Source organism: Ambystoma mexicanum, chromosome 4q (genome assembly GCF_040938575.1).
Source record: "Ambystoma mexicanum isolate Mex_15411 chromosome 4q, UKY_AmexF1_1, whole genome shotgun sequence".
NCBI lineage: Eukaryota > Metazoa > Chordata > Amphibia > Caudata > Ambystomatidae > Ambystoma > Ambystoma mexicanum.
Window position 1 is genome coordinate 117810701 of NC_090928.1, and position 27130 is coordinate 117837830.

General features: G+C 47.3%; 1 protein-coding gene across 1 annotated transcript in view; it reads left to right on the plus strand.

The window, feature by feature from the left end:
* Positions 1-27130, plus strand: part of PLAGL1 (PLAG1 like zinc finger 1) — a 381513-nt gene that overhangs the window by 267909 nt on the left and 86474 nt on the right. Inside the window, exon 5 of the mRNA XM_069607626.1 lies at positions 14523-14645. Coding sequence (XP_069463727.1) covers positions 14523-14645 — 123 coding nt within the window. The remainder of the gene's footprint in view (positions 1-14522; positions 14646-27130) is intronic.

Sequence of the window (27130 nt, forward strand, 5' to 3'; positions counted from 1 at the left end):
GTTATTCGTGTAATAGCTGCTTCTTAGCAGTAAGTGTGGTGGTTGAGAGATCTGCCAGAATGAACACATACTTCTGGATTTATCCAGACCGGATGTGGCTGCGTTAGGCCTGAGGAGGACGCCTGGCTGGGGGGGGTGTAACCAGCAGTGTTTAGTTAGAATGATGTGGAGTGAGCGGCGGATGTTGGTATGAGAACAGTTATACCGAATGGTGTCATATTATCTGTGTTCTAGCTGAGTGGTGATGTAAAGGAGAAGAGTAAGCATGGTGGTATGATATGATGGGTTAAATGCTCTTTCAAACGTTCTCTGCATTCCAAGCCATACTATATACGTCGCGCAATTATATGCGTTCCGGGCTTTCCCATCCTCCCCCCGTGCACCCCAGTCTGCTCCACACACTCCGGTCCGCTCCGCGCACTCATGCGTTCCTGTCCCTCCTGCGCGCTCTAGTCTGCCATGCACACTCCAGTCTGCTCCACGCGTGCGCTCTTGTCTGCTCCACGCGTGCGCTCTTGTCTGCTCCACGCGTGCGCTCTTGTCTGCTCCACGCGTGCGCTCTTGTCTGCTCCACGCGTGCGCTCTTGTCTGCTCCACGCGTGCGCTCTTGTCTGCTCCACGCGTGCGCTCTTGTCTGCTCCACGCGTGCGCTCTTGTCTGCTCCACGCGTGCGCTCTTGTCTGCTCCACGCGTGCGCTCTTGTCTGCTCCACGCGTGCACTCTTGTCTGCTCCACGCGTGCACTCTTGTCTGCTCCACGCGTGCACTCTTGTCTGCTCCACGCGTGCACTCTTGTCTGCTCCACGCGTGCACTCTTGTCTGCTCCACGCGTGCACTCTTGTCTGCTCCACGCGTGCACTCTTGTCTGCTCCACGCGTGCACTCTTGTCTGCTCCACGCGTGCACTCTTGTCTGCTCCACGCGTGCACTCTTGTCTGCTCCACGCGTGCACTCTTGTCTGCTCCACGCGTGCACTCCTGTTTGCCCCATGGTAAACGCATTCAGTAGCTCTACGTACTCATCCATTCTGTGCACTCGTCAGTGCTGGATGCAATCTGTGCTTGTTCGTTCTACGTACTCGCCCATTCTACGCAACACATCCATTCACTCCAGGCACTCGTTCGTTCCAGGCACTCGTTCGTTCCAGGCACTCGTTCGTTCCAGGCACTCGTTCGTTCCAGGCATTCCTCCGCTTTATGCCCTCTACGCCCTCACCCCCGCTACGCCCTCACCCCCGCTACGCCCTCACCCCCGCTACGCCCTCACCCCCGCTACGCCCTCACCCCCGCTACGCCCTCACCCCCGCTACGCCCTCACCCCCGCTACGCCCTCACCCCCGCTACGCCCTCACCCCCTCTATGCACACATCTCCTCTACACACTCTTCCCCTTCTACGTACCCCTTTTTTCATGGGCACTCATTCGCTCATATCCACTCGTCTGTTCTATATATTTGTCGCTCCTACCCACTAGTCTGTTCTATATATTTGTCGCTCCTACCCACTAGTCTGTTCTATATATTTGTCGCTCTTACCCACTAGTCTGTTCTATGTTGTCTTCCACTCTACCCATTCTTCTGCCCAGCTCATCCATCCCGCTCTGCTCGTTCATCCGTTCCCCGCACTCAGCATGCATTCCCCATCCATCCGTTCTACATGCTTATAGATTCTACGCAATCATCCGGTCTCTGTAACTCATCCGCTCCAGGTGTTTGTCCGCTTTATCCCTTTGCATGCACTACACCATCTGCTCTACGCAATCACCCATTCTACGCAATCGCCTGCTCCCCGCACTCACCCACTCCCTAAGCTCAATAGTCCCCCACGAACAGTTCCTCGCGCGTATTCACTCTCGACACTTATCCGCTCCCCGCACTTATCGGCTTTATGCACTCGTGCTTTTCACGCATTCAACAGCAATATCATGTTGCATATATTCATCACTATACTCATCGGTTTTATACCATCATCTGCTCTATCCACTTGTCCGCTCTGTATACTCGTCCGCTCTGTATACTCGTCTGCTCTGTATACTCGTCCGCTCTATCCATCCATCTGCTCCAGCGATCTACCCACTCTCCGCACTTCCGTACTCATCCGCTATCCACACTCATGCGCTCTACCTACTCGTCCACTCTTACTCATACTCTTCTGTTCTACACACTCATCCAGTTTACGCTCATCCGTTCTACATTCAACAGTTTTACGCACTCCTGCGTTTTACTCGCTTCTCTGTATTTACGCATTCATCCGCGCTACACGCTCGTCCGCTCTACACACCAGCCGTTCTACCCACTCATCCGCTCAACATGTTCATCCGTTCTATACGCATCCGCCATTCTATTCGCCAGGTCTGTACGTTCATCTGCTCCAGTGATCTACACACTCTCCGCACTTCCGTACTCATCTGCTATCCACACTCATGCGCTCTACATTCTCATCCGCTCTTACTCATACTCTTCTGTTCTACACATGCATCCGGTTTACGCTCATCCGTTCTACACATTCATCTGTTTTACGCACTCCTGCGTTCTACTCGCTTCTCTGTATTTACGCATTCGTCCGCGCTACACGCTCGTCCGCTCTACACACGAGCCGCTCTACACACTCATCCGCTGAACATGTTCATCCATTTTATACACTCATCCGATCTACATACACCTTCGATTTCCACACTCATTCGAACTATATAGTCATCTGCATTCGTCCATTCAGCGCATTCATCTGTTCCCCTTGCTTCATCCATTCTAACTATTTGCTCCACGCCGTTTACTTCGTTCACTCCTCATGCATTGGGTCCATTTCAGGAGTTTAAATCTCTTTACCGTATCCGTATGATTTACTCTTATTAACCATTTCATTGCTTTGATCTACTTCATTCGTTTGATTCTGTTTGTCCTTCTAATTTATATTAGGGGTTATTAGCTATCAATCTCTCGCATCAGGTAGTTTGTTCGGTTGGTACCATTGAGATGCTGTTAGTCTGTTTGGGTTGGTTTTAGGGGAAGAGCCAGGTTTTCAGAAGTTTGCGGAAAGACATTAAATCCCCAATTAGGCGGATGTGGGGTGGGAGTGAGTTCCACAGCGTGGGGGCCAAGGCTGAGAATGATGATCCGCCTAATGTGACCGAGTTTGTCTTTGGTATGACTAGGAGGCCTGCTGAGCTTGATCTTAGGGTGCGTGGAGGGTGATAGGGTTTTAGCTTGTCTTGAAGATATTGAGGTCTGGTTTTATGCAGTGCTCGATGGGAGATGCATAAGGTTTTGAAAGTGACTCTTCGGGCTACTGGAAGCCAGTGCAGCGTCTTAAGTGCTGGGGAGATGTGGTCTCTTGGGCCAAGCGCAAGTAGCAATTTGGCTGCTGCGTTTTGTGCTCTTTGGAGTTTATTCAGTTGGTACGCGTGGACTCCAAGTTATAAGGGGTTTGCATAGTCCAGTCTTGATATAAGGATTGATTGGACCGTGAAGAGTCTGTTGGGAAAGGAGAGATATGGAAAATGCACCTAAGGGTTTTGAGGTGGTAGTGGCAGGACTTTGAGACGTTGTTGACTTGGTGCGAGAGTGCTAGGTCAGAGTCAAGGGTGCATCCAAAATTTTTCACTGAGTTGGAGGGGGTCGGTGAGTTGCCCATGGTGGATGGCCATGGTAGTGGGTGCGGAAGAAGTTCCGAGTTGCCACATACCATGATTTCTGTTTTGGAGGGGTTTAGCAAGAGGTGGCTTTGGGTCATCCAGAGTTCTATGTCAAGGAGGCAGGAGGCCAGGTCAGGCCGGGAGTTTGGTTTTGAGTTCAGGAGTTTTAGAATTAGTTGAGTGTCGGTGTAGTTGTAACACAGGATATTGTGTGAACAAATTATTGGTGGGAGGGTGATCAGGCAGAGATTGAACAGAAGGGCGGATAGGCATGCTCCTTGTGGGACTCCTGTGTCTACTGGTCGGGCTTGGGAGGTATAGGTGGAAAGTATCGTTATTTGGTACCTATCTTTGAGGAATGAAGCTATCCATTTAAGAGCGGTTACACGAATTCCTAGGGAGGGGAAGCGGTCTAGGAGGATTGAGTGGTTGATTGTGTCGAAGGCTGCAGATAGGTCAAGAAGGATTAGTGCGGCGCATCCTGCTGAGTCTGCCGTCATTTTGAGGTCATCCCAGATTGAGGTTAGGGTGGTTTCAGTTCCGTGACGGGCTCTGAAACCTGATTGGGCAGGGTCTAGGAGATCGTGGCTTCGACAAAGGCATTTAGTTGGGAGTAGGGCGTTCAGTCAATGAGTTTGGCAAGGAACCTGGTGTTTGAGATGGGGCGGTAGTTTTTGGGCTCGAGAGGGTCGAGCGAAGTTTTTTTAATTGGGGGTTTGACATGAACTGTTTTGAAGGCGTCTGGAAAGATGCCAGAGGAAAGTGAGGCATTTATGATGGATCTTGCGTGTTCTCCTGTGCAGGTGGAAGCGAACATTTCTTTGAGGGTTGTGGCTGGGCAAGGGTCCAGCGGCGAGCCGATGGTTTGTGGGCAGATAGAAGTTTCAGAAATTTCTCTGGGGATATTGGACTAAAGGATTCAAACGTTGGTTGCGTAGTGGTCGCAGCTGGTGGGCTGGCCGGTACGAGGGAAGAATTGCCTGTTGGATGTAAGAGTGCTAGTTTAGTGGCTAGAGTATTTGTTCTTTCAAGAGCCGTGGTGTAAAAGTGGAGGGAGAGTGAGTAGCACAGTGATTGTGAGGGGGTCGGAACGGTCGTGGTGCAAGCCGGATTGGTGAATTCGGAGATGATTTGCTACTTCTAAAAAGACTAAATTTATTGTCCTCAGCGAATGGTCATATAGAAATTCCAGACAGGCTTTGAAAAGGGGCTGGAAACCTGCCATCCCCCTTACCCCCCCACCCCCGACCTTTGATAGCAGCCTTGTTAAAAGCAAACATCTTGATAGCAAAGTCAAAGATCCATCTGGCCTTTGTCGATTTTTCCAAATCTTTCGACAGCATCAACAGACATTGCCTATGGAAAAAGCTGGAGAACTAGAACAGTCCACCAGATATGCTTGAGCAACTGTACAAACTGCATACAAACACCTTGATCCGAATCCGGCTTAATGCAGGAGGACTTCTGAGTGAGAGGATCCCGACGGGTAGGGGCGTAAAACAGGGCTGCTCCCTTGCCTCAGCCCTGTTCAACCTCTACATCTCGGACATTGGTAAATATATGGAAAACATCAGAAGCTATCCCCCGAAAATTGGCAAAATTAAGATCTCGCCTGCTGTACACAGATGACCTGGTCCTTATGGATTTCCCCACAATTGGCCTTCAAAGACAAACCGGTTTGCAAACTATGAAGAGATGAACAACCTGGAAATCAACACCAATAAAACAAAGGTTCTTAACCTCAAAAAAAGCCAGAGGACCAGAAAGATGATCTTCAAATGGCGATTAAATCAAACCGAAATCTAATCAGTGGAATCATTCAAATACCTGGGGATCCAGATCTCGAATAGTGTATGAGAAGTGTACTCAATCAACTTCCTAAGTGGGAAAGCTATGGCTGTAGCCAAAGAAGCCAATATCCTGAGGAACAAATTCGGTAAATGCTCATTTCTCCCGCTCATTGAGTTCTTCAAAGTAGTTCCAACCCTTACTTACGGTGCAGATGCCCTACTCGCCACAAAAGCGCCGCCCAATTCTCAAAGGCATCTTTTGGAAGAAAGCTCTTAATATGCCTAGATCGCTTCAATACAGATCAGGAAAGAACTGGGCCTGATATCAAAGACAGCAGCTCAATGGAAAACATGAAGCCTGTTTGGGAAATGGATTCCAGACACCCCCTCTACAGGGGCAGGAGCCCCGACCATCTCCCAGCTGCTGGAGCAGCTGATCATCCTTGCTGTTGCGCCGCACGCACTAGCCGCAGGAGCTGCTAGACCTCGGATCCCCCATGACACTTGCATTCTCATCTGCGAGATTCATCAAAAGGGGTTACCCTCACTGGGAGGCCGTGGCACCAACAACCCACCATCACCATACCCTGCGACACATGTGTGCACAGGCAGCACCTTTCTTGCAGCAGGAGCCGTAAGATGGTTGCCGCAAGAGCGTTTGCATTTTGTTTGCATTTGGTCGCCTAGCAACCTCTCAAGGAAGCCCTTATAGGCTAATTGAGGTCCCGGCAGGCGGAAGCCGGCCCTACGCCGAAGGCCAATAGCCCAAGGCCACATCATGTCTGGGCCTGTTCGGGCTGAGGGGCCCTCACATGCTGTTCATTCAACCCCCGTCCAGTGATTAATCCTACTGTAGGGTAAGCAACAAACCCCTCCTCCATCTGTGTATGATATGCTATCAGCCAATACCGCTATGGACTTTTGCGCCCTGCTATGTGACTTTCCGCCAAATATGCCATTTTGCTCCGACATGCCAACATTAGCCAGTGAAACCTCCCTCCACCCCCTCCCCCCTGGTCTCCTGTGATGCTGTGTGCCCCCCTCCCCCTGGTCTCCTGTGACGCTGTGTGCCCCCCCACCCCCTCCCCATGGTCTCATGTGATGTTGTGTGCCCCCCCCACCCCCCGGTCTCCTGTGTTGCTGTGCCCTCCCTCCCCCCAGTCTCCTGTGATGCTGTGCCCTCCCTCCCCCCAGTCTCCTGTGATGCTGTGCCCTCCCCCCCCAGTCTCCTGTGATGCTGTGCCCTCCCTCCCCCCCAGTCTCCTGTGATGCTGTGCCCTCCCTCCCCCCCAGTCTCCTGTGATGCTGTGCCCTCCCTCCCCCCCAGTCTCCTGTGATGCTGTGCCCTCCCTCCCCCCCAGTCTCCTGTGATGCTGTGCCCTCCCTCCCCCCCAGTCCCCTGTGATGCTGTGCCCTCCCTCCCCCCCAGTCCCCTGTGATGCTGTGCCCTCCCTCCCCCCCAGTCCCCTGTGATGCTGTGCCCTCCCTCCCCCCAGTCTCCTGTGATGCTGTGCCCTCCCTCCCCCCAGTCTCCTGTGATGCTGTGCCCTCCCTCCCCCCAGTCTCCTGTGATGCTGTGCCCTCCCTCCCCCCCAGTCTCCTGTGATGCTGTGCCCTCCCTCCCCCCCAGTCTCCTGTGATGCTGTGCCCTCCCTCCCCCCCAGTCTCCTGTGATGCTGTGCCCTCCCTCCCCCCCAGTCTCCTGTGATGCTGTGCCCTCCCTCCCCCCCAGTCTCCTGTGATGCTGTGCCCTCCCTCCCCCCCAGTCTCCTGTGATGCTGTGCCCTCCCTCCCCCCAGTCTCCTGTGATGCTGTGCCCTCCCTCCCCCCCAGTCTCCTGTGATGCTGTGCCCTCCCTCCCCCCCGTCTCCTGTGATGCGGTGCCCTCCCTCCCCCCCAGTCTCCTGTGATGCGGTGCCCTCCCTCCCCCCCAGTCTCCTGTGATGCGGTGCCCTCCCTCCCCCCCAGTCTCCTGTGATGCGGTGCCCTCCCTCCCCCCCAGTCTCCTGTGATGCGGTGCCCTCCCTCCCCCCCAGTCTCCTGTGATGCGGTGCCCTCCCTCCCCCCCAGTCTCCTGTGATGCGGTGCCCTCCCTCCCCCCCAGTCTCCTGTGATGCGGTGCCCTCCCTCCCCCCCAGTCTCCTGTGATGCGGTGCCCTCCCTCCCCCCCAGTCTCCTGTGATGCGGTGCCCTCCCTCCCCCCCAGTCTCCTGTGATGCGGTGCCCTCCCTCCCCCCCCAGTCTCCTGTGATGCTGTGCCCTCCCTCCCCCCCAAGTCTCCTGTGATGCTGTGCCCTCCCTCCCCCCCAGTCTCCTGTGATGCTGTGCCCTCCCTCCCCCCGTCTCCTGTGATGCTGTGCCCTCCCTCCCCCCAGTCTCCTGTGATGCTGTGCCCTCCCTCCCCCCAGTCTCCTGTGATGCTGTGCCCTCCCTCCCCCTCCCCTTGGTCGCTTGTGATGCTGTGTGCCCCCCACCCCCTCCCCTTGGTCGCTTGTGATGCTGTGTGCCCCCCACCCCCTCCCCTTGGTCGCTTGTGATGCTATGTGCCCCCCACCCCCTCCCCTTGGTCGCTTGTGATGCTGTGTCCCCCTGCCCCCGGTTGCCTGTGTTGCCCAAAACCAATTTCACCTGATTGACTAATTTTTCCTGCTTCCTTTGCTTTGAGCTCCTGTAACATGAGGCGCGGCCTGTAAGGTGTTGTGCCCACCTGATTGAAATATGCTATGTTTCTACCAGCATCCTTTGCTTTGTGCTCCCCGTAATATGAAGTGCGGCCTGTAATGGGCTGCCTGTAATGTTTTGAACTCACCTACCTAATTGACTTTAATATTTTGCTCCTGATTTTATCTGCATCCTTTGCCTGAGCCCCCATAACATGAGGGGCAGCCTATAATGGGTTGCATGTAATGTTTTGCACCCACCCACCTACCTGATTGACTGTATGACGTTGCTCCTTGTCACACCTGCATCCTTTGCTGAGCCCCCCATAACATGAGGGGTGGCCTGTAATGTGTTGCACCCATCTGATTGACTGTAATATGTTGCGCCTGATTTTACCTGCACCCTATGCTCTGAGCCTCCCGTAACATGAGGTGCGGCTTTCAATGTGTTGCACATACCTGATTGACTGTACCTAACCATGCACCCCACGCTAAGCACTTATGTAACCAAGTAAGCCGTCTGTAACAGCACCACAATGTCTCAGGGTCGTTGGGCGCTTTATAAATGCAAATAAATAAAATAATGTGTTATGATACCCTCCCGATCATGACTTGGATAAAAAACGAACTAAGAAATAAGAACGCTGCACTGACTAAATGGGAAGAATAATGCTGAAGCCTATTACTATCAGCCGAGAGCACGGTAGAGGAACTCCTGATTAATCCTGTGAAGGTAAAGAAAAATCTGTGGGCACTGGATTGGATCAACACCATGGAAGATGTCAGCAAATATACGCTGTACAAGGCAGTGGCACAAGAAACAAGAAAACAAGGAGAGATACAACCCTACCTCAAAAAATGCTCAAACCCGGCCGTGAGATCCCATTTTATGAGGATTCGATTCAATCTCTGCAGAACCATAGAAATGACATCTGGAAGACCGACTACAAAAATGGAAAATGAGAGAAAAATGTGTAGATTCTGTGGGAATGAAGACTTGTTGGAAACCTTTCCATTTTGTATACCACCTGTACGGCACTAACTCAGGAAAGATTATACTTTGAGAAATATCTGGAAAATACTGAGTTGTGTCTCCAGACGAGTGGTGGTGTCAGTTGCTAACAGCCAATACCGCCCTGATAATAGCAACAGTAAAAAAAATGTAAGAATTGTTTGGACACCAGATTACAACAACAAATACCCCAGAGCCAGGATGTTTGATCCTACATTGAGAGACGGACTTCAGGGTTTAAAGGCTTCTTGGTATTGACACTTGGTCTGGAAATCTTGATGTTTTGCTAAAAGAATGATAGCTGAAGAAACCCTGCTAAATGCCATTTGTGGCTTCGTAATTCAGGCTTCAAGCTTGAAACTCGGGCAACCCTCATAAACATGCCTATAGAGGTTTCAGTCCTCTTTGGGAAGACGGTGGACGACACATTGGAGACCGCAAAAAAAAGAGCATGAGCCCCTAAAGACAATGGTTCTAATTTCAAACCATTTATTCAGAGGTGGGAGGGTTTCAATACCTGCTGTTAAGCCAGTCTGGGTCTTCCTCATCCACATGGTACTGCTTTCAAGGTCAGTCCGCCTCCCTTCACAGCACAGAGGGTTTAAAAGATGCAAAGGTTTGGGCAGAAGTGTGGCCTCCAGAGGCTCCACTGCCCCTGACACCAAATGATGTCCTAGTCCACGTTCCCTCCCATGCTACCAGAGTAGGGGGTCCATCACTCTTTTTGCCTACACATGGGAGGGCATAACTTCAAATAATTGGGTGTTGACAGTGGTCAGGAGATATTCAATAGAATTCCTAGAAAAACCTTGCCACTATCCTCCAAGATCAAGGAAAATGTCAAAAGAACATAATTTGATTTTACAAGAAGTGAAGAGGCTACTTCCAAACGGAGCCATAGAGCTGGTTCCACTGCTATAGCTAACCCAAGGTATTTATTCAGTTTACTTCCTTGTCCCAAAGGAGGAGTTAACCATGCACCCTGCCTTAGACCGAAGTCCTGCAAACACGTATGCCAAGCTGTGAAATGTCAGGATGACAACACTGCAGGAGGTAATTGGATGTCTAAAGCAAGGGGATTACTTAGCAACATTGGATATGAAAGATGCATACTTACATATTTCAATGTTGCCAGCGTACAGGAAATACCTATGGCTCAAAGTAAGTGAAGCACATTACCAGTTCAAAGTGTTACTCTTCAGCATAACCTCAGCGCCAAGGATGTTCAGGTTCTGGGAGTAGTTGCAGCACACCTGCAAAGGCAGTCCATTCCAGTGTACCCTTGCCTGGACAACTGGCTAATCACACCCCTCAAATGTGTAAACATAACACACAACTAACAATCAACATACTTTTCCAGTTAGGGTTCTTAAATCACGTCTTGTTACTAGTCAAGTGAAACAATTTCCTGATTCAAACACAAGTATACCCCCAAAACGAGCAGGCCCAACACATGCTCTTTCAAATCACAATATTTAGCCGGTCGTCTGGCAACTGTGCAAAAGGCCTTCTAGAAATGGTGGCTTCCTGCATTTACCTTGTGCCAAATACCTGATTGTGGATGCGTCCAATACAAGAGTGGTTAGCGAAACAATGGTTGCAGGAAAGCTATCTATTGGACAATCGAGTAGTAGCTGTGCATCCTCTTGTTCCATCACTACTGTGGTGGACGAAAGAAAACCTTCTAAAGGGCAAGACAATTATTACCAACGTCCTACACAGCGTTTTCACAAAGTTGGGACATCCAGATATTGATCTCTTTCCAAGACGACACACAATGCCAAAACTTCGGAGCCAGGGATCCCCAAACACAGTCCAAGGGAAACACACTGTTGGTGAACTGGTCAGGACATTGTGTAGCCATGACATCAATAAAAGCAAGTGAACTGCAAGCTCCTTTTGTCATTATTCACAAAGACAAAGTGGTATTATATGCAAATCCACTCTTTCCTCCTAAATCTTTCTCCAAGTTCCATGTCAACCCATCTATAGAACTTCCTGCTTTCTTCCAAAACCCAAAGTATTCAGCAGAAAAGAGCCTCCATATATTAGATGTCGGAAGAGCCATCATGTAGTTACTTAGAAAAGACAAAGCCACTCAGAAAAGGTTTTTTTTTTGTCTCTAGCCACAGGGAGAGGAGACCCTATCTCTAAAATGGCCATCTCTAAATGGATTGTCGGATGCACCCAACTGTTATTCTCGAGCCAAGAGTACTCAGAACTCTGGACACAGGGGACTGCTCTAGTTTCATTGCAAAAGTACCCTTAGATGTCATTTGCAAAGCTGCTACTTGGGAGTTTCATTCACATCTTTACACAACACTACTGTCTAGATACCCATTCAAGATGTGACACACGTATGTCAAGCTGTGTTTAAACCTCTTTTTGCTGCTGTACCTTCAAAGAACCAACCACCTTCTCCAGGTACTGCTTGCTAAACTATGCGGATTCACAAGCTTCCGAAGGCATACATTACTTACCATAATCGTATTTCTGAGGCTTGTATCTGCTTGGATCCACATGCGCCCACCCTTCCTCCCCTCTTGGAGTGGAAGGTACATGGACAAATCCTAGATATTTCACACCATCTGTACTTTCAAAATACTCGCAAAATACCCTTCAAACTCCCTCATGTCAGAAAACAAACAATCTGAGGTCCCTCGATGTGTGATCCACACTGCACCTTTGTGGGAAATGCCAATCTAGATTTTGCCCCTATGGAAGATGTTAAAACCTCCAGTCGCCCAGCTGTTACCCCGAGAGGGAAAGGGGGTTTGTATCATCCAAACCCAAGTCGGCTCAAGTTGCCAGTATTGGCCGCTGACCATGGAATGCCCATTCAAGTCTTTAGCGGAAATCTATGCACATACTAGGAGATGGTCTCCAGCCCTATTTTGCAAGCAAAAGTGAAAATGGTGTCCTATCGGTGTCTAAAAATAGAAACCTAGCCTAAAGAAATATTAACGTGGGTCCATCATGCCGTTTTAGAACTAGCAATTATGGGGCTGTCATGCCTCTTGATTAAGGTTGATTTTAAAAGTCTTCAGTAATGCCTGCATAGCATATTGGTCTTAAGGATGCCCAATGTATGATTGCTAATAAGTGTTATAGAAGACATTTTCACCAATTAAAGCACCAGCTGTGGTATGGGAATATAATTTCAAATGAACCATCTTTATGTGGCGTGACCTATGCATACTTGTGATATTACAAGTCCGTCATTCAAGGCTGCTTTCTTGATGTATCATCATTGTAGTGTGTCCTTTCTAGCACAGTTGGTAGATGAGCTATGCCGTTTCATACTATGGAAATAGTAAGACAAACACGTTCCAATTTACCCAATGCAGTTTTTGTTACATTTAAACTATACAATTGTTCTTTTACTTTAAAAAAGTTACGTTTGCACATTTGGGACACCATGAGGTGTGAAAAGACACAAGCGTATAGAATCTCCTGACAGCATTTTTGCACAATTTGATCATGCTGGCAAAAAGCAAAGCAATCATCAGTAGAGGGCTGAATAGATGGATTGTAGAATGCAGCCAGATGCATCAGATTAGCGTATTCCTTTAAAAGGAAGGGTGCCATTGTGCCTTATCAGTGTATTGCTTTGTAGTGTAGTTGCCGCATGGAGTCACTTACATAAGTTTGCAGGAGATGATTGTGCTGCTAAGATTCTAGACAAGTGGTTAGACATCTTTGCTCACTTTCTGTGCAGACAGTTCTACGTGGAAATATTTGACAAGCATGCAAACCTTTATCAAATTTCCACTGTCAAAAAGGCAGGTTAACTGTGATAAATGTTGTGCTGGTTGATATCTGGTAAACGGGCACGCTTGATGTACCTGCCCATCAGAACAAAGGTTGGTGTTACATTGGCAATTGGGCTATTAAAAGCAGCTTAAAATGCAACCTGTTGCATGGTGCTCTGCTGAAGCGTCTAAGCTAGCTGTAAAGAAGCCTAAAAGTGTGCGGTGATAAATTGTAAGAAAACAGTTGTGCGTTATATATCCTCAAAATGTGTCTCCAAATTAATTCCAAACTGTTCTCTAGCAGAAGCAATCCAAATCGTTGTATTTATGCAAGTATTAATTGGTTTCAAATTGTTTAATCTGTAATTTAATACAGTTGTTCTGCATTCAAGATGAACAACCAACAATTGTCGCACACTTGTACTTTTACTTTTTCAAGGCCAAAGTAAAGCATTTTGAAGCCAAGAATATGAGAGTTCCACATGGCCTGTGTCTCCCTTGGTCACAGTTGTTTGATAAAGGAAAGAGCTTGGCATAGAAACAAAATTGGGATGGGGCTTCGTGGATTACAGGTCCTCCACACGGAGAGGTTTTGATTAGACACTCCCGAACCAACAGCAACTATTTATTTACTTTAACAAAACAATTTTAAAAACTGCTAACATTCATTCCAGACGCAGTTCTAGATGGTATGCTAATGTACAGAACATTGCATTCTAAGAATCCATCAAAAAAACAAACGGTTGCTATTGACAAGTAACTTATTTCTCATGTCCTGTTCCAAATGAATGTGTGGACCGGCTATGGAAAGATGTTTCTGTTAAGGGCAATTGGTGCTTTCCCAAAGATCCTCATCCCTCCACTTTTAGTCCTCTGCTTTGAATGGTTCCTCCAAGGATGATATGTAGTTTGTTTAGGCTAATTGTTGATGTTAACTGAACTCGTGCCATATAACCCTACATAGTATGCAATGAGCAACATGATTTGCCTTTGGGGTATGGTTCCTTGTAAGAGAAGTGAAGCCCTGTTCTTCAAGATCTTTAGTGGCACTTAATACATTTGAAGTCTGTGCAGAGAGGAAAGATCAGACACAAAATAATTAAAAATGAATATCAGTGCCCAGTGCTCCAGATAAGATTTTAAAGAGGTAATTTTTTACTCTCTATTAAGTTGGGAATAAAATGATTTTTTTGGGAGTAAAAAAGTAAGGTCCATTCCCACTGGCAGTATTTTAATTGGCAAGTAAAAATGTGTTTTACTTGTAAAACAGAAATGTTTTGCAAGAACTATTTCTAAAAGGTACACTTACTCCTATTCCGACCAGGCAGTAATAATAGAGCTTCTTTCTGTGGCCTGAAGTTTAGTACTGGTCCAAAGATATCCATGGAGCTGTGTGGATGAAAGGAGGTGGGCATGCTCCGATGTGTCTGTTTCCCAGTTTTGTTAAGAGTATTTTTACTCGCTATTTTCATTTTTTGGGAGCATTTGACTATTTTTAGGGAGTAAAAGTGGCCAATACACCCCTTACATGTAGGGCTGTCAGTGCCACGTGTGTACCATGGTCAGCTGGAGTTTAAGGTACATGTGCCGAACGTAAAAACTCTCTAAATGTTTATGGAAATGAAGTGAGATGTCAACAGAGAGGCTAATTAAATTAAAGTGTGTTTTCTTTTCACCACAGAATATCGATCCGCATACAGAATTAAAGTTCTGGTATGCTGCTGAATATTTAAAGTTCATGGAAATTTCCACAGTTGTCATAAAAGAAGAATCTGATCTTTGCGTTTCTCCGCCACCTTTAGCTGTAAGTTCATCTTGAATTCTTTTACTACCACCTTACAGTTGGCGCCTAGATTCTTGCAGCCAGAGCTATGCTGATGCGAATAGTACAAGGAAATATGCTTGAACCCACGTGTCTCTGGTTGTGTTGAATACATGCTGCATGACTTCTGTTGAGTGGCTTGTTAGAGTATATTTTGTTATTTATGGGGGTATATTGTACATTACTCGCTATGCAAGAAACGGATTAACTTTTAACATTTCAGAGCATCTCTGCAGCGTTTAAAGGAGAGGTTACCTACCTATGATCTTCAGACATTTACACATGCAAACTGCATAGGTCAAAAACCGTCATCTTGTGATGCCATCAGATGATCGATCGCCCTAACTACGCCAGCTTTGATGGCAATAAATCGTAACTCGTGCCATTCTAGCTGACCTCTGCATGTCCAACCAATATTCTATGCCCCTTGTCATGACGCTAGTGCACAATGTAGCCAAACACTCACGGTCGTCATCTACACAATCCCGTTTATGAACACAAAACGAAAATACTTAACTACATATAACTAAGCCATTTAAACTGTTTACGTACATAATCATTGAAAGAACAGATCCTCCAGCAATAGGATCTTCGGTAGTCCAAGCTATAGGAGTCCTGTTCTGTCACATTCCGAAATTTTAGTTCAAATCTTTGTTAGATTGTTGTTCTTTGAGACACCCCCCAAAAAAGGGACTTGCTGTAATGTTTGTTTATTCCAAGTACTTTATTCATAAATGTAAAATTTTCCATTGATTCATATCAAAATCCTCAGTCTTCTTTTCACCTACTGTTACCACAAACCACATTGCGTTCCGTGGTTTAGAAAAAATTGTTAATTCAAAATCCACAAATAAGCCATACTCTCCAGTTGTAATTATAGATGAAATGCAGGCATGTTTATCCCGATAACTCCTTCAGCAAATGGGCAAACAGGAGCTGCACGATTGTTCCAGAAGTTTGAGGTTAGTGTTCTATTTGTGATGGTGATAATCCAGTTTTGGGTGAAGATTCCATCCACAGGAAAATGGGTTCTGTAACGGACGCCCATTTTTATGACATAACTAGGGATCAAGAAAAGGAATGACTTTAGTTAATTCCCACTGTGGATAGATGCAACATTGTTCCTTATAGTTAAAGTCTACATTACTTTGTATAAATTTTGCCAATACACTGGTATTATGTAACTGAATCAGATCTTGATTGTTGATGGTTTCGCGTACATTTATAAGGTTTATCTTAATTTGTCTCACCATACCTCATCCACAGATGTTTCCCGGTTACGGCATGTCGCGTAACTTTCCCAGTTGCATCCTGATGTCTTCGACCCAGTCCTGTTTTTTTTTTTTCCACACTGCATGCCGGGTCTTGTAAGCCCAACCATACAATAGGGAATACATACTACAAGTTCCACCATGCAATTGGAAAAAAAAAAAACAGGACCGACTCGAAGACATCCGCAGGGGCCTAGCGAAGTTGAGAAATAAAAGTTAAAGGCATGGTCTAGTAAAACATTTTATTTAAAAAAATAGATAGGCAACATAAAAAAAATACTAGCATTCTCTTTTTTTAAAACTTCCTATGTAAAATTTTGAGCTATTCAAGCTCAAAATTCGCAAAAGCAAGCACATGGGCGCATCCATTTTGTGAAATGGATGCCCTCCTGTGCTGGCTTTTGCGGCACTAATGAAGGAAAAGCCAGCCAGCTGTAGTAAACAAAAGCTACCGCTGGGTGGCTTTCCCTTCATTAGTGCTGTACGTGGAGGACGGGGACCGGAGACCAGAGCAGGAAAGCTGCAGCTGAATCTCGGTAAGTGCTATTTATTTTTTTTGAAAAATAAGCACTAGCTGCGTTTTTTTAAGTTTTCCGGGCTGGAGGAGCCCGGAAAACTTAGAAATAAACCTGCAGCTTTAAAAACGTTGTATTTAAGTTTGCGGTCGCTTTTGAAGCGACCGCAAACATAAATACAACGTTATTGTGTTGGAAAACGCTGCGGTTTTTCTTTCCAAGTTTCTCAGGCTCCTCTGGCTCGGAGGAGCCTGAGAAACTCGGAAAGAAAAACCGCCGTGTTTTCCAACACAACCGCGTTGTTTCTTCCTGAATCTGCTTTCCCGTTTGGGGCTCTCGGACTCCCCAAGGGGAGCCCGAGAGCCCCAAACGGGAAAGCAGATTCAGGCACAAACAACGCATCATTGCGGAAAACAACCGCGTTGTTTTGTAACGCTCACCTGATTCCCACGGAGGCGCGGCTCTGAAGATGGACTGGAAGGGCCCCTCTATTCTGGCTTCTCTGGCTCGCAAGAATACCCTCCTGTACGTGGAAAGGGAGTATTACCAACTGGCGGAAATAATGTTCAAGCCTCCCACTCCCATCCAACCCTCCACGAAACCTCTTCCACGGTTCCCCGTGAAGCCTCACCTTAGGGTTTGGAATGGTGAGCTCTCCGTCCTGCTTCAGATGCAGGGGCGCGTTGAAACCCAGTTACTTCACTGGATTGAGGGTTGATGGAGTTCAGGTAAGCTTGACTGTTCAGGTAAGGCGCTGTAATAGTTCTGTTCAAAAGTTCAAGCTCTTTAATTATGTCCGTTGTCTTATTGCAGCAAGCGCTAATGCTCATGTCCTTTTCCCCTTAGGGGCCGGGGTTCGGATGCCGGAGAAATGGCGCCGACCCGAAGTGAAGCGTGCCGCTTCAGTAAATGGCAGGTAAGTTCCGGATGAGCGCTCAGGTAATGTCTTTACAAACGCTCAACAATGACTTTGTCTTTTTTCCCCATAGGGGCCGGGGTCCGGAGATGCCAGGAAGCGGCAGGACCCGAAATGCAGAGGGAAATATCCAACAGGTAAGTCTTAAAAGGAAACTGAGCTTTCCTTATTCCTTTTCTCCCTCTCACCTTTGTTCTTGTCTTTTTTCCTCTAGGCACCGGAACGTAGCTGAATCCGAAAGATCGCCGCTGAAGATAGAAGCGCCTTGCCAAGGTGAGTGAAATGCAGCGCTGCAGCGATCGAAACGAAATGCTTTAAAAAAGATGTCTTCCTTTTCAGTATCGTCGGTGAAGTGACTCCGGAATGCAGATTTAGCAGGTAAGGGCTTTTCTTCACCTTATCTCTCCTTTCTCCCCTTCTCCCATTGCAGGTGTTCCAGGGTGCTGGCAGGCGTGGCTGAAGTCAGGATGCAGGAGCAGACAGGGTGAACGTCCAGCTGCTAGGTGCAGAACAACGCGAAGCACGTGTGGCTGATCGGGTGTGGTTTAAATAGCCTTGGAAGAAGTTCCTAGTATGTATCCTTCCACCAATCAGGTATGTATCCTTCCCCGACCACACCCAGGTGGTGAAGTAGTCCTACAGGTAAAGTAGTCCCATTCAGGCCTCAAGAGGGCCTGGATGAAGCAGCATGGTCTGCATCAGGTAAGTGTGCACCCAAGCACTTAAACACATATCCTCTCTTATGAGCCTGGGGCCCCCTATGAGCCTGGCGCCTAAGGCGCCAGGACGGAGTCCAAAGGGCCCCGACTTGGGCCCGCTGGGACTTCCCAGGGGAAAATGATGTCTGCCTCTGGGGTTGCTGGGCCCGGCCTGGCTCATTAGAGGCAGGCATCATGACAGTACCCCCCCTCAAGGCCCCTCCCAAGGTCTTTTCCTCCGGGGGTTTTGGTTTGTGCGGGAATCTCCGATGGAATCTTTGTACCAGTCGTGGTGCATGAATAAAGTCACTGGGTTCCCAAGATCTTTCCTGAGGTCCATATCCTTTCCAGTCAACAAGATAGAAAAGTTTCGACTTAACTATCTTGGAATCTAAAATGTCTTTCACTTCGAATGCTCCATCAATTTGGACAGGATCCGGAGGCTTAGACAGTCTGGTTCCAGGTTGCACTGGTTTCAGAAGAGATGCGTGAGAAACGGGATGAATCCGCATGTTAGATGGTAAATCGAGTTTAAAGGCCACTGGGTTGACTATAACCTTGATGGGGTAAGGTCCAATGAATCTGGGATTAAAAGTTCGCGGGCCCCTGAGGGGTAAATGTTTAGTTGCTAGCCATACCTGATCTCCTACTTGGTAAGGAGGAGTCTTACTTCGGTGCACATCAGCGTTTTCTTTATACCTTTTCTTGGCTTGTTGTAAGTGCGTAGTAGCATCTTTGAAGGCTCGGGTGATAGTGGAATGTAGGTGATTTACCGCTGGCATTTCCAGGGTCAGAGGTGGATCAAGGTCAGAAGTCCGAGGATGGTGACCATACAAAGTATAAAAAGGAGTCTGTCCGGTTCCAGAATGCACTGAATTATTGTATGCATTTTCTGCAATCCAAAGGATGTCTTTCCAATTTAACTCGGATTGGTGTAACATACACCGAAGATATTGTTCGAGAGTCTGATTGGTTATCTCGGTTTGTCCGTCGGTCTTGGGGTGGTGGCTGGTGGATAACCGCACATCTATTTGTGCCAGTTGGCAACATTTCTTCCAAAAATGGGAGATGAATTGACTTCCACGATCTGAGACTAGTATAGAGGGGAAACCATGTATGCGCACTATACTCTCCAAAAATTCCTTGGCCAAGGTGGAAGCTGACGGCAATCCTTTTAGAGGGATGAAATGGGCCATCTTGGAGAACAGATCCACTATGACGAGAATAGTGTTGTAACCTCCACAAGGAGGCAGGTCAGTTATAAAGTCCATTGACAAGGTGTGCCAAGGTGCTGGTGTAATGTCCAAAGGTTGAAGTAAACCGGCAGGCCTTTTCTTTTGACTCTTATTTTGGGCGCAAATTCCGCAAGACAACACAAAAGACTTTGTCTTTTCTCCAAGAAGGCCACCAGAAGTGGCGTTTGATCTTTTCTTCTGTTTTCGCGATACCAGGGTGTCCTTCCATTAATGATTCGTGATGACGGGTGATGACAAGTTCCTGTAATTCTTTACTTGGCAGAAACAACCGCTCCTGGAAATAGGGTAAATCATCCTTAACGGTGTAGTGAGGACCCTTTTGACTCCATTCCTGTAAGGCTGAAGAGTCTAAAAGTTGTTTTACTTGAGTTTGGATGTCCTCAATAGTTTGCAATGAAGTTAAGCCCAAAACCCTTTGTTCAGGTATGATTGGCACAGGTTCTATACTCGAATTGGGTTCCTCCATGCCAATCCGGGATAAGGCATCTGCTTTACCATTCTTGCAGCCAGGGCGATAGGTAATTACAAAATCAAATTCCGCAAAGAATAAAGCCCATCGGAGTTGTCGTGAAGATTGAGCTTTGGCAGTCTTTAGATACTGCAAATTTCTGTGGTCCGTAATTACGGTGATGGTATGTCTAGCCCCAAGAAGATAGTGACGCCAAGCCTTGAAAGCCGATTTAATAGCCAGTAGTTCTTTGTCGGTAATTGCGTAATTGATTTCAGGTGGAGAGAATTTTCTCGACCAAAAGGTTACAGGGTGTAATTGGTTAGTTTCTGGGTCTCTTTGCGACAGGACAGCTCCCATGGCCGAACTGGATGCATCGGTTTCCACAATGTAAGGGAGATCTGGGTGCGGGTGCTTTAATACAGGTGCAGAGGTGAATTTGGTTTTCAGGTCCTGAAAGGCTTGTTCGGCCTCATGAGTCCATTCGAAGCGTTTATTTTTCTTTAAGAGAGCTGTGATGGGTTGAACTGTTCGAGAAAATTCCGGGATGAACCTTCGATGGAAATTGGCAAAGCCAAGCATGCTTTGCACTCCCTTCACTGAGCTAGGAGATGGCCATTTGAGAATGGCGTCCACCTTCCGCGAGTCCATTCGGATTCCTTGAGGCGTCAGGATGAATCAGAGAAACTCCACTTCTGTGGTATGAAAAACGCATTTTTCAAGCTTGGCAAATAACTTGTGCTGGCGCAATTTCTCAAGAACTGCCCTAACATGTTTTCTGTGATCAGATTCTGAGGAAGAGTACACCAGGATGTCGTCAATATAAACAATGACACAAACATCAATAAGTTCCCGAAGAACATCATTCATGAAGTACTGAAAGGCGGCAGGTGCGTTGCACAAACCGAAGGGCATTACTTGATACTCGAAGAGCCCAAATTTGGTGCGGAATGCAGTCTTCCACTCGTCGCCCTCTTTTACACGCACCAGGTGGTAAGCTCCTCGGAGATCTAGCTTGGTGTACACACGAGCATCTTTTACTTGGTAGATGAGTTCAGGTATCAGGGGCAAGGGTACCGATTCTTAATCGTTATCTGATTCAGGGCGCGGTAGTCAATACAGGTCCTGAGGTCTCCTTCCTTCTTAGGTACGAAGAACAAAGCGGAAGAGACTGGAGACTTTGACGGACGAATGAAGCCATTGGCCAGGTATTGATCCAAGTACTGACGCAAATGCAGGTTCTCAGGTTCAGTAAGAGCATAAATCCTGCTACAAGGTAGTGGCGCATCGGGTACCAAGTCGATTTGGCAATCGTAAGATCGATGGGGAGGCAAAGTGTTAGCCTGCTCTTTCTGAAAAACGTCTTGGAATTCTTGGTATTCGGATGGTAGCTGTACAGGGGTGGCAGTTGCAGAGGCTAGACCCATAACTGGATTCCTTGGATAACAGGTTGGTTCACAATCAGGAAAAGTTATCATCTTTGCTCGCCAGTCTATTCTTGGATTATGTGTTTCTAACCAAGGGATTCCAAGAAGTACTTGAAATTGTGGGGCCTTGATCACATCAAACACGATTGCTTCCCGGTGTCCATCTTGACCCACCAGTGTGATTTCAACAGTGGAATGCGTTACAGGCCCTGAGGCTATTTCGGTTCCATCAACTGTGTTAATTACATCTTGGGTTACTTTTGGACGGAGAGGAAGCTTAATCCTGGAAGCCAATTCATGGTCTATGTAATTTCCAATAGCTCCACTGTCTATGTATGCTTTTATGGCATGCAACTGCTGAGGCTGTTTTGGATTCACTAGCACCATTGGCATGACAAAATGCGAGGTCAAAGAGTTTGTTTTCAAGCTCGGCAAGCGGACCCCTATGCTTGTCGGGCTAGGTCGTTTCCCGAACCAGGTGTCAATAACTCGTTATCAGTGGCTCCAACCACCTTCTTGTGTGGTTTTACTGGACAACTTTGGAGAAAGTGACCGGAAGTCCCACAATACAGACAAAGTTGCATTTGTCGCCTTCTCTTACGTTCTTTCTGCGTTAATGGTCCTTTAACACTGCCTATTTGCATCGGTTCGGAAATGTCAGTACTCTTGGAGTTAACGTGGGTCTTGATGGGTACTCTGGTTTCGTACTTGAGCCGATATGCTTTTCTATTTTGAAGTCTGTGATCAAGTTAAACCACTAAGTCTATGTAGTCTGTGCAGGCCTGGGGTGGATCTACTATCTGAGCTATAACATCTTTAAGCTCTCCGCGCAGGCCTCGATGAAACAAGGTGATCCTTTTATTTTCAGGCCATCCGGTTTCCACAATCAGTCTATTAAAGGTGGCGATATAGGACAAAAGATCCTGATTACCTTGCCGTAAGGATAACAGTTCGTTGTCAAGGGCCTGTCCCTGCGAGTGTCGAGCGAACAATCTTTCCATGCTGGCCTGGAAGCCCTGGAAATCCCGTAGAATGGGATCATCCTGATTTACCAATGGAATAGACCAATCGGCAGCACAGCCACTGAGGTAAGATAGTACAAAGGCTACTTTGGTCTGGTCGTTGGGGAAGGCCCCGGGCCTGCATAAAAAGTGTAAACGGCATTGGTTCATAAAAACGGCATATTTCTTGGGATCCCCCGCAAAACGTTCAGGCGGGGCCAAAGGCATGTGTCCAGGTAGATTGATTTGTGCCGGGTTAGTCGAACCCATTGATGTAGAAGTACCCCCGGAATCGGGTAAAGGAGTGTGCCCTGCCTGGCCCTGCAACAACCTTTTGGCCAGATCATCAGTTCTTTCCTTGGATAGGATTAATTCTCTTCTAAGAGCGTTAGTCTCCTGGCGGGCTGAGTGCACTTCTGCCCGTACTTCCCCTAAAAGCTGTGACAGCTGATCTGTCTCGGAAGTCTCCATAGCGCCCGGGTGGGAAATTGTGGTAAGGCTTCGCGTTCTGTAACGCTCACCTGATTCCCACGGAGGCGCGGCTCTGAAGATGGACTGGAAGGGCCCCTCTATTCTGGCTTCTCTGGCTCGCAAGAATGCCCTCCTGTACGTGGAAAGGGAGTATTACCAACTGGCGGAAATAATGTTCAAGCCTCCCACTCCCATCCAACCCTCCACGAAACCTCTTCCACGGTTCCCCGTGAAGCCTCACCTTAGGGTTTGGAATGGTGAGCTCTCCGTCCTGCTTCAGATGCAGGGGCGCGTTGAAACCCAGTTACTTCACTGGATTGAGGGTTGATGGAGTTCAGGTAAGCTTGACTGTTCAGGTAAGGCGCTGTAATAGTTCTGTTCAAAAGTTCAAGCTCTTTAATTATGTCCGTTGTCTTATTGCAGCAAGCGCTAATGCTCATGTCCTTTTCCCCTTAGGGGCCGGGGTTCGGATGCCGGAGAAATGGCGCCGACCCGAAGTGAAGCGTGCCGCTTCAGTAAATGGCAGGTAAGTTCCGGATGAGCGCTCAGGTAATGTCTTTACAAACGCTCAACAATGACTTTGTCTTTTTTCCCCATAGGGGCCGGGGTCCAGAGATGCCAGGAAGCGGCAGGACCCGAAATGCAGAGGGAAATATCCAACAGGTAAGTCTTAAAAGGAAACTGAGCTTTCCTTATTCCTTTTCTCCCTCTCACCTTTGTTCTTGTCTTTTTTCCTCTAGGCACCGGAACGTAGCTGAATCCGAAAGATCGCCGCTGAAGATGGAATCGCCTTGCCAAGGTGAGTGAAATGCAGCGCTGCAGCGATCGAAACGAAATGCTTTAAAAAAGATGTCTTCCTTTTCAGGATCGTCGGTGAAGTGACTCCGGAATGCAGATTTAGCAGGAAAGGGCTTTTCTTCACCTAATCTCTCCTTTCTCCCCTTCTCCCCTTGCAGGTGTTCCAGGGTGCTGGCAGGCGTGGCTGAAGTCAGGATGCAGGAGCAGACAGGGTGAGCGTCCAGCTGCTAGGTGCAGAACAACGCGAAGCACGTGTGGCTGATCGGGTGTGGTTTAAATAGCCTTGGAAGAAGTTCCTAGTATGTATCCTTCCACCAATCAGGTATGTATCCTTCCCCGACCACACCCAGGTGGTGAAGTAGTCCCACAGGTGAAGTAGTCCCATTCAGGCCTCAAGAGGGCCTTAATGAAGCAGCATGGTCTGCATCAGGTAAGTGTGCACCCAAGCACTTAAACACATATCCTCTCTTATGAGCCTGGCGCCTAAGGCGCCAGGACTGGGGGCCCCTATGAGCCTGGCGCCTAAGGCGCCAGGACTGAGTCCAAAGGGCCCCGACTTGGGCCCGCTGGGACTTCCCAGGGGAAAATGATGTCTGCCTCTGGGGTTGCTGGGCCCGGCCTGGCTCCTTAGAGGCAAGCATCATGACATGTTTCTGCCTGAATCTGCTTTCCCATTTGGGGCTCTCGAGAGCCCCAAATGGGAAATCGGCTGTAGGCAGAAACACAACGCGGTTGTGTTGGAAAACGCTGCGGTTTTTCTTTCAGATTACGATTATGGGATTTGAATTCCGGCTGTAGCAAGTGAACTGCACCAGGCTGACACGCATGGATCATACGAGTGAACTTTGAATTAAGACCACAGCCCACCAGATACGCTGGGAGAGAATGCAATAAGATTCCTAACACGACGTCCAAAACCCTGACATCTTGGGCTAATGTGTCCTGATGAAAACCTTACTCAGATGATTAAACGTCTGCTGAATAACTGACACAGTTTAAATGCGTGTCTAAGAATAAGGCTGGAAACAGACTAATGCTTTGTCAAGGAACTGCTCTCTCGGATCCCTTGCTATGCCCACATACTTGTCCGTGGCTATCAATTGTATTTGCAATCCCCTTGATTGCAGAAGTTGGTGGATTTAATGAAACCCTATTTCTCCATGGCAACATAGGATGAACATTCTGACACTTGCACCCTGACAGATCATACTATTTTTTTGGATGGCTATGTCCTGGAATTGGTAAGTGCAATACTTTGCTGAAAAACCAGGACTGCTACACTGTCCATCACCAGCAAGCCTGAGCCTTTTGTATGTTAGAGCATTGTCAATTGGTACCTGTTCGAGATTCAAGGCCTGACTTTTAGCGAGGAACAATTACTGTCTCTATTTGTAGTATGCAGTTTTAGTAATTAAGTCATTATTTACAGAAACTTATATTACTAAACGTTGATCCACTGAATAACGGAGAACAAGAACTAATTACATTTCCTAATGGTCCTTTTCCAAGAATGGGTTTAGTGGATGATGGAAATGTTGAATGTTGGTAATGGGAGCATGGATTGAGCAGTGGAGGCCTGATGAATTGCCAGCATCCAGTGCTGTATAGAAGCATTCAATGTCCTGGATCTTGAGAGCTGTGAAGGTTGAGTCCAGGACCCAAAAGAGGCAATGCAAATGATGTCCTGGAGTCACTTACCGGGTGAATGCCTCTTGGCCTGATCCTTCGTGGCCCGGTGCATAGGTTATTGCATGGCCTAGACTCTGTTATGCAGGCCATTATGCTGGCCCTGAAAAGTTTTCCTGCTCAGAGCGGTCCTGCGATGTGAGAATAAAAAATAAAATGCTTCTCCCTCGAGCGCTTCCATTGCGCGCTCCTGGTCTTTCCTTTGTTGTGCTGTTTCAGCCGATGGGGACAATGTAGGGAGGAGCAGCCCCAGTGTCGAAGTGTCCAGCGGCTGTTGGTAAGCTGGAGCCACCTGGTGGCCGTTTGAGAGCGCAGAGCTCAGTCCAGCTCCACGACCCCAGTGAAGAATGATGACATGTGCACGGTGGAGGGAATGGTGAGCATTGAATCCTTTTGCAGAACATTCATCCTGCGACTTCAACTCACAAACCCTATGCTGGCGAATGACTAGTAACGTCACATTATCCTCGTTTTTGGAGGAAAGGATGTTGGAACGTTGTTGTGCGTGATGACATTACATAGATTTGTTATTCTCGCGGCATTAAGTTTGGAGAGATAGTTGTGCTGGTAGATTCTTTAACAGGACCACCAGGACTCAGCGCTCCTATTGTGGAACAGTGTTATGCAGTTAGTAAGCGAGGAGCATCCGTGGCAGTAAAGCAAACAGAGAATGAGCACTGAATGACAGCTGTAACTAGCTATTTGTTTCCCCCTGTACTGACAGTGGACATACGTGTTTATAAGGTGGAAACTACATACAGTTTCCTTCCATGGCTCGCTGGTGATATTAAGTTCAAATTCCGTGCACTGCACATCGGCATCCCGATTCTGAAGCCTTGGACGAGCATTAGCAACTTCACACAATAGTTGCTGCCAAGTCATACCAATTTAACAAGCGACATCAATTGTTAGTCTGTCTCCTATTCTTTTTGTGCTCTTATAGATTTTAAAAAGTAGTCATTCTTTCCCATTTACAAAGCATAGGAATATAAACCTTAAAATTTAATCCCACCTAACAAATTTAAAAATTACCACTTTGAAAAAATGTGTAAATACTAATGTGTTCACAGTAGTTTTTCTAGTGTATTTTGAAACAGTCAATATTGATGTGCAGCGCTCACCCCTCATTTGTAAGAGAACAGTCACAATCAGTTATAAACTAGCGTTAATTGTACTTTTTGTACCTTGCATCCTTGTACCTTGCATCCTTGTGTTGTATGGTCAACTACACTAATTCTACATTACAATGCATTGAAAAAATTGAACGCGTTTCTTAGTTAATTGAGGCCAAGCAGTGCATTCTACAATGTTCAATACCTTTTGAAGCTTGGACTGTGCACACTTTGCAAACCATGTTGAGATCATATTCACAAACCTATGAATAGCTAATAGTAAGGCCAGAATAATAGTAACACCAGAAAAGAGTGACTGTGGTTGAACACATGCCAATTTAATAGAGCTCCAAGACAGCTGAGGTTGATGCAGTACGTAGCATTTAAACTGATTGAGGAGAATGGCTGTTTCACTGCTAGTGGGGATAACCTATTACAAACTTGGATGTCTAGAAAGTAGAACATGTGTGCCAGAGAACAAACATTGCAACATAAGGGAAAGGAAATAATTTGAGGTCACTTGTTCATGGGTCATGTTCCTGTTGCACCGTACGGGTCATGTTCCTGTGGTATCGTAGTCGGCGGATGCTCCTTCTCTCACTCTTCCTGCTCTACCTTAGTGGGCTAGTTCTCAGCCTACTGGATCCCCCTCATTGCACGGCGGGGACCCCTGAGACTCATTTTATTTCCTTTATTTGTTTCCGGCCTACGGAAACAAATTTGCAGTAAAGTGAACTGGCTTCTCTTCAACTAATCCAAGAACAGAAGCACAGAACATGATTGCTGTAGCTTGAAAACTCTATAGGTTGTGTAGTGGTACAAATGTCCCTAAGATGTAAGAGTAATGTTCAAGTCACAACAGTTATAG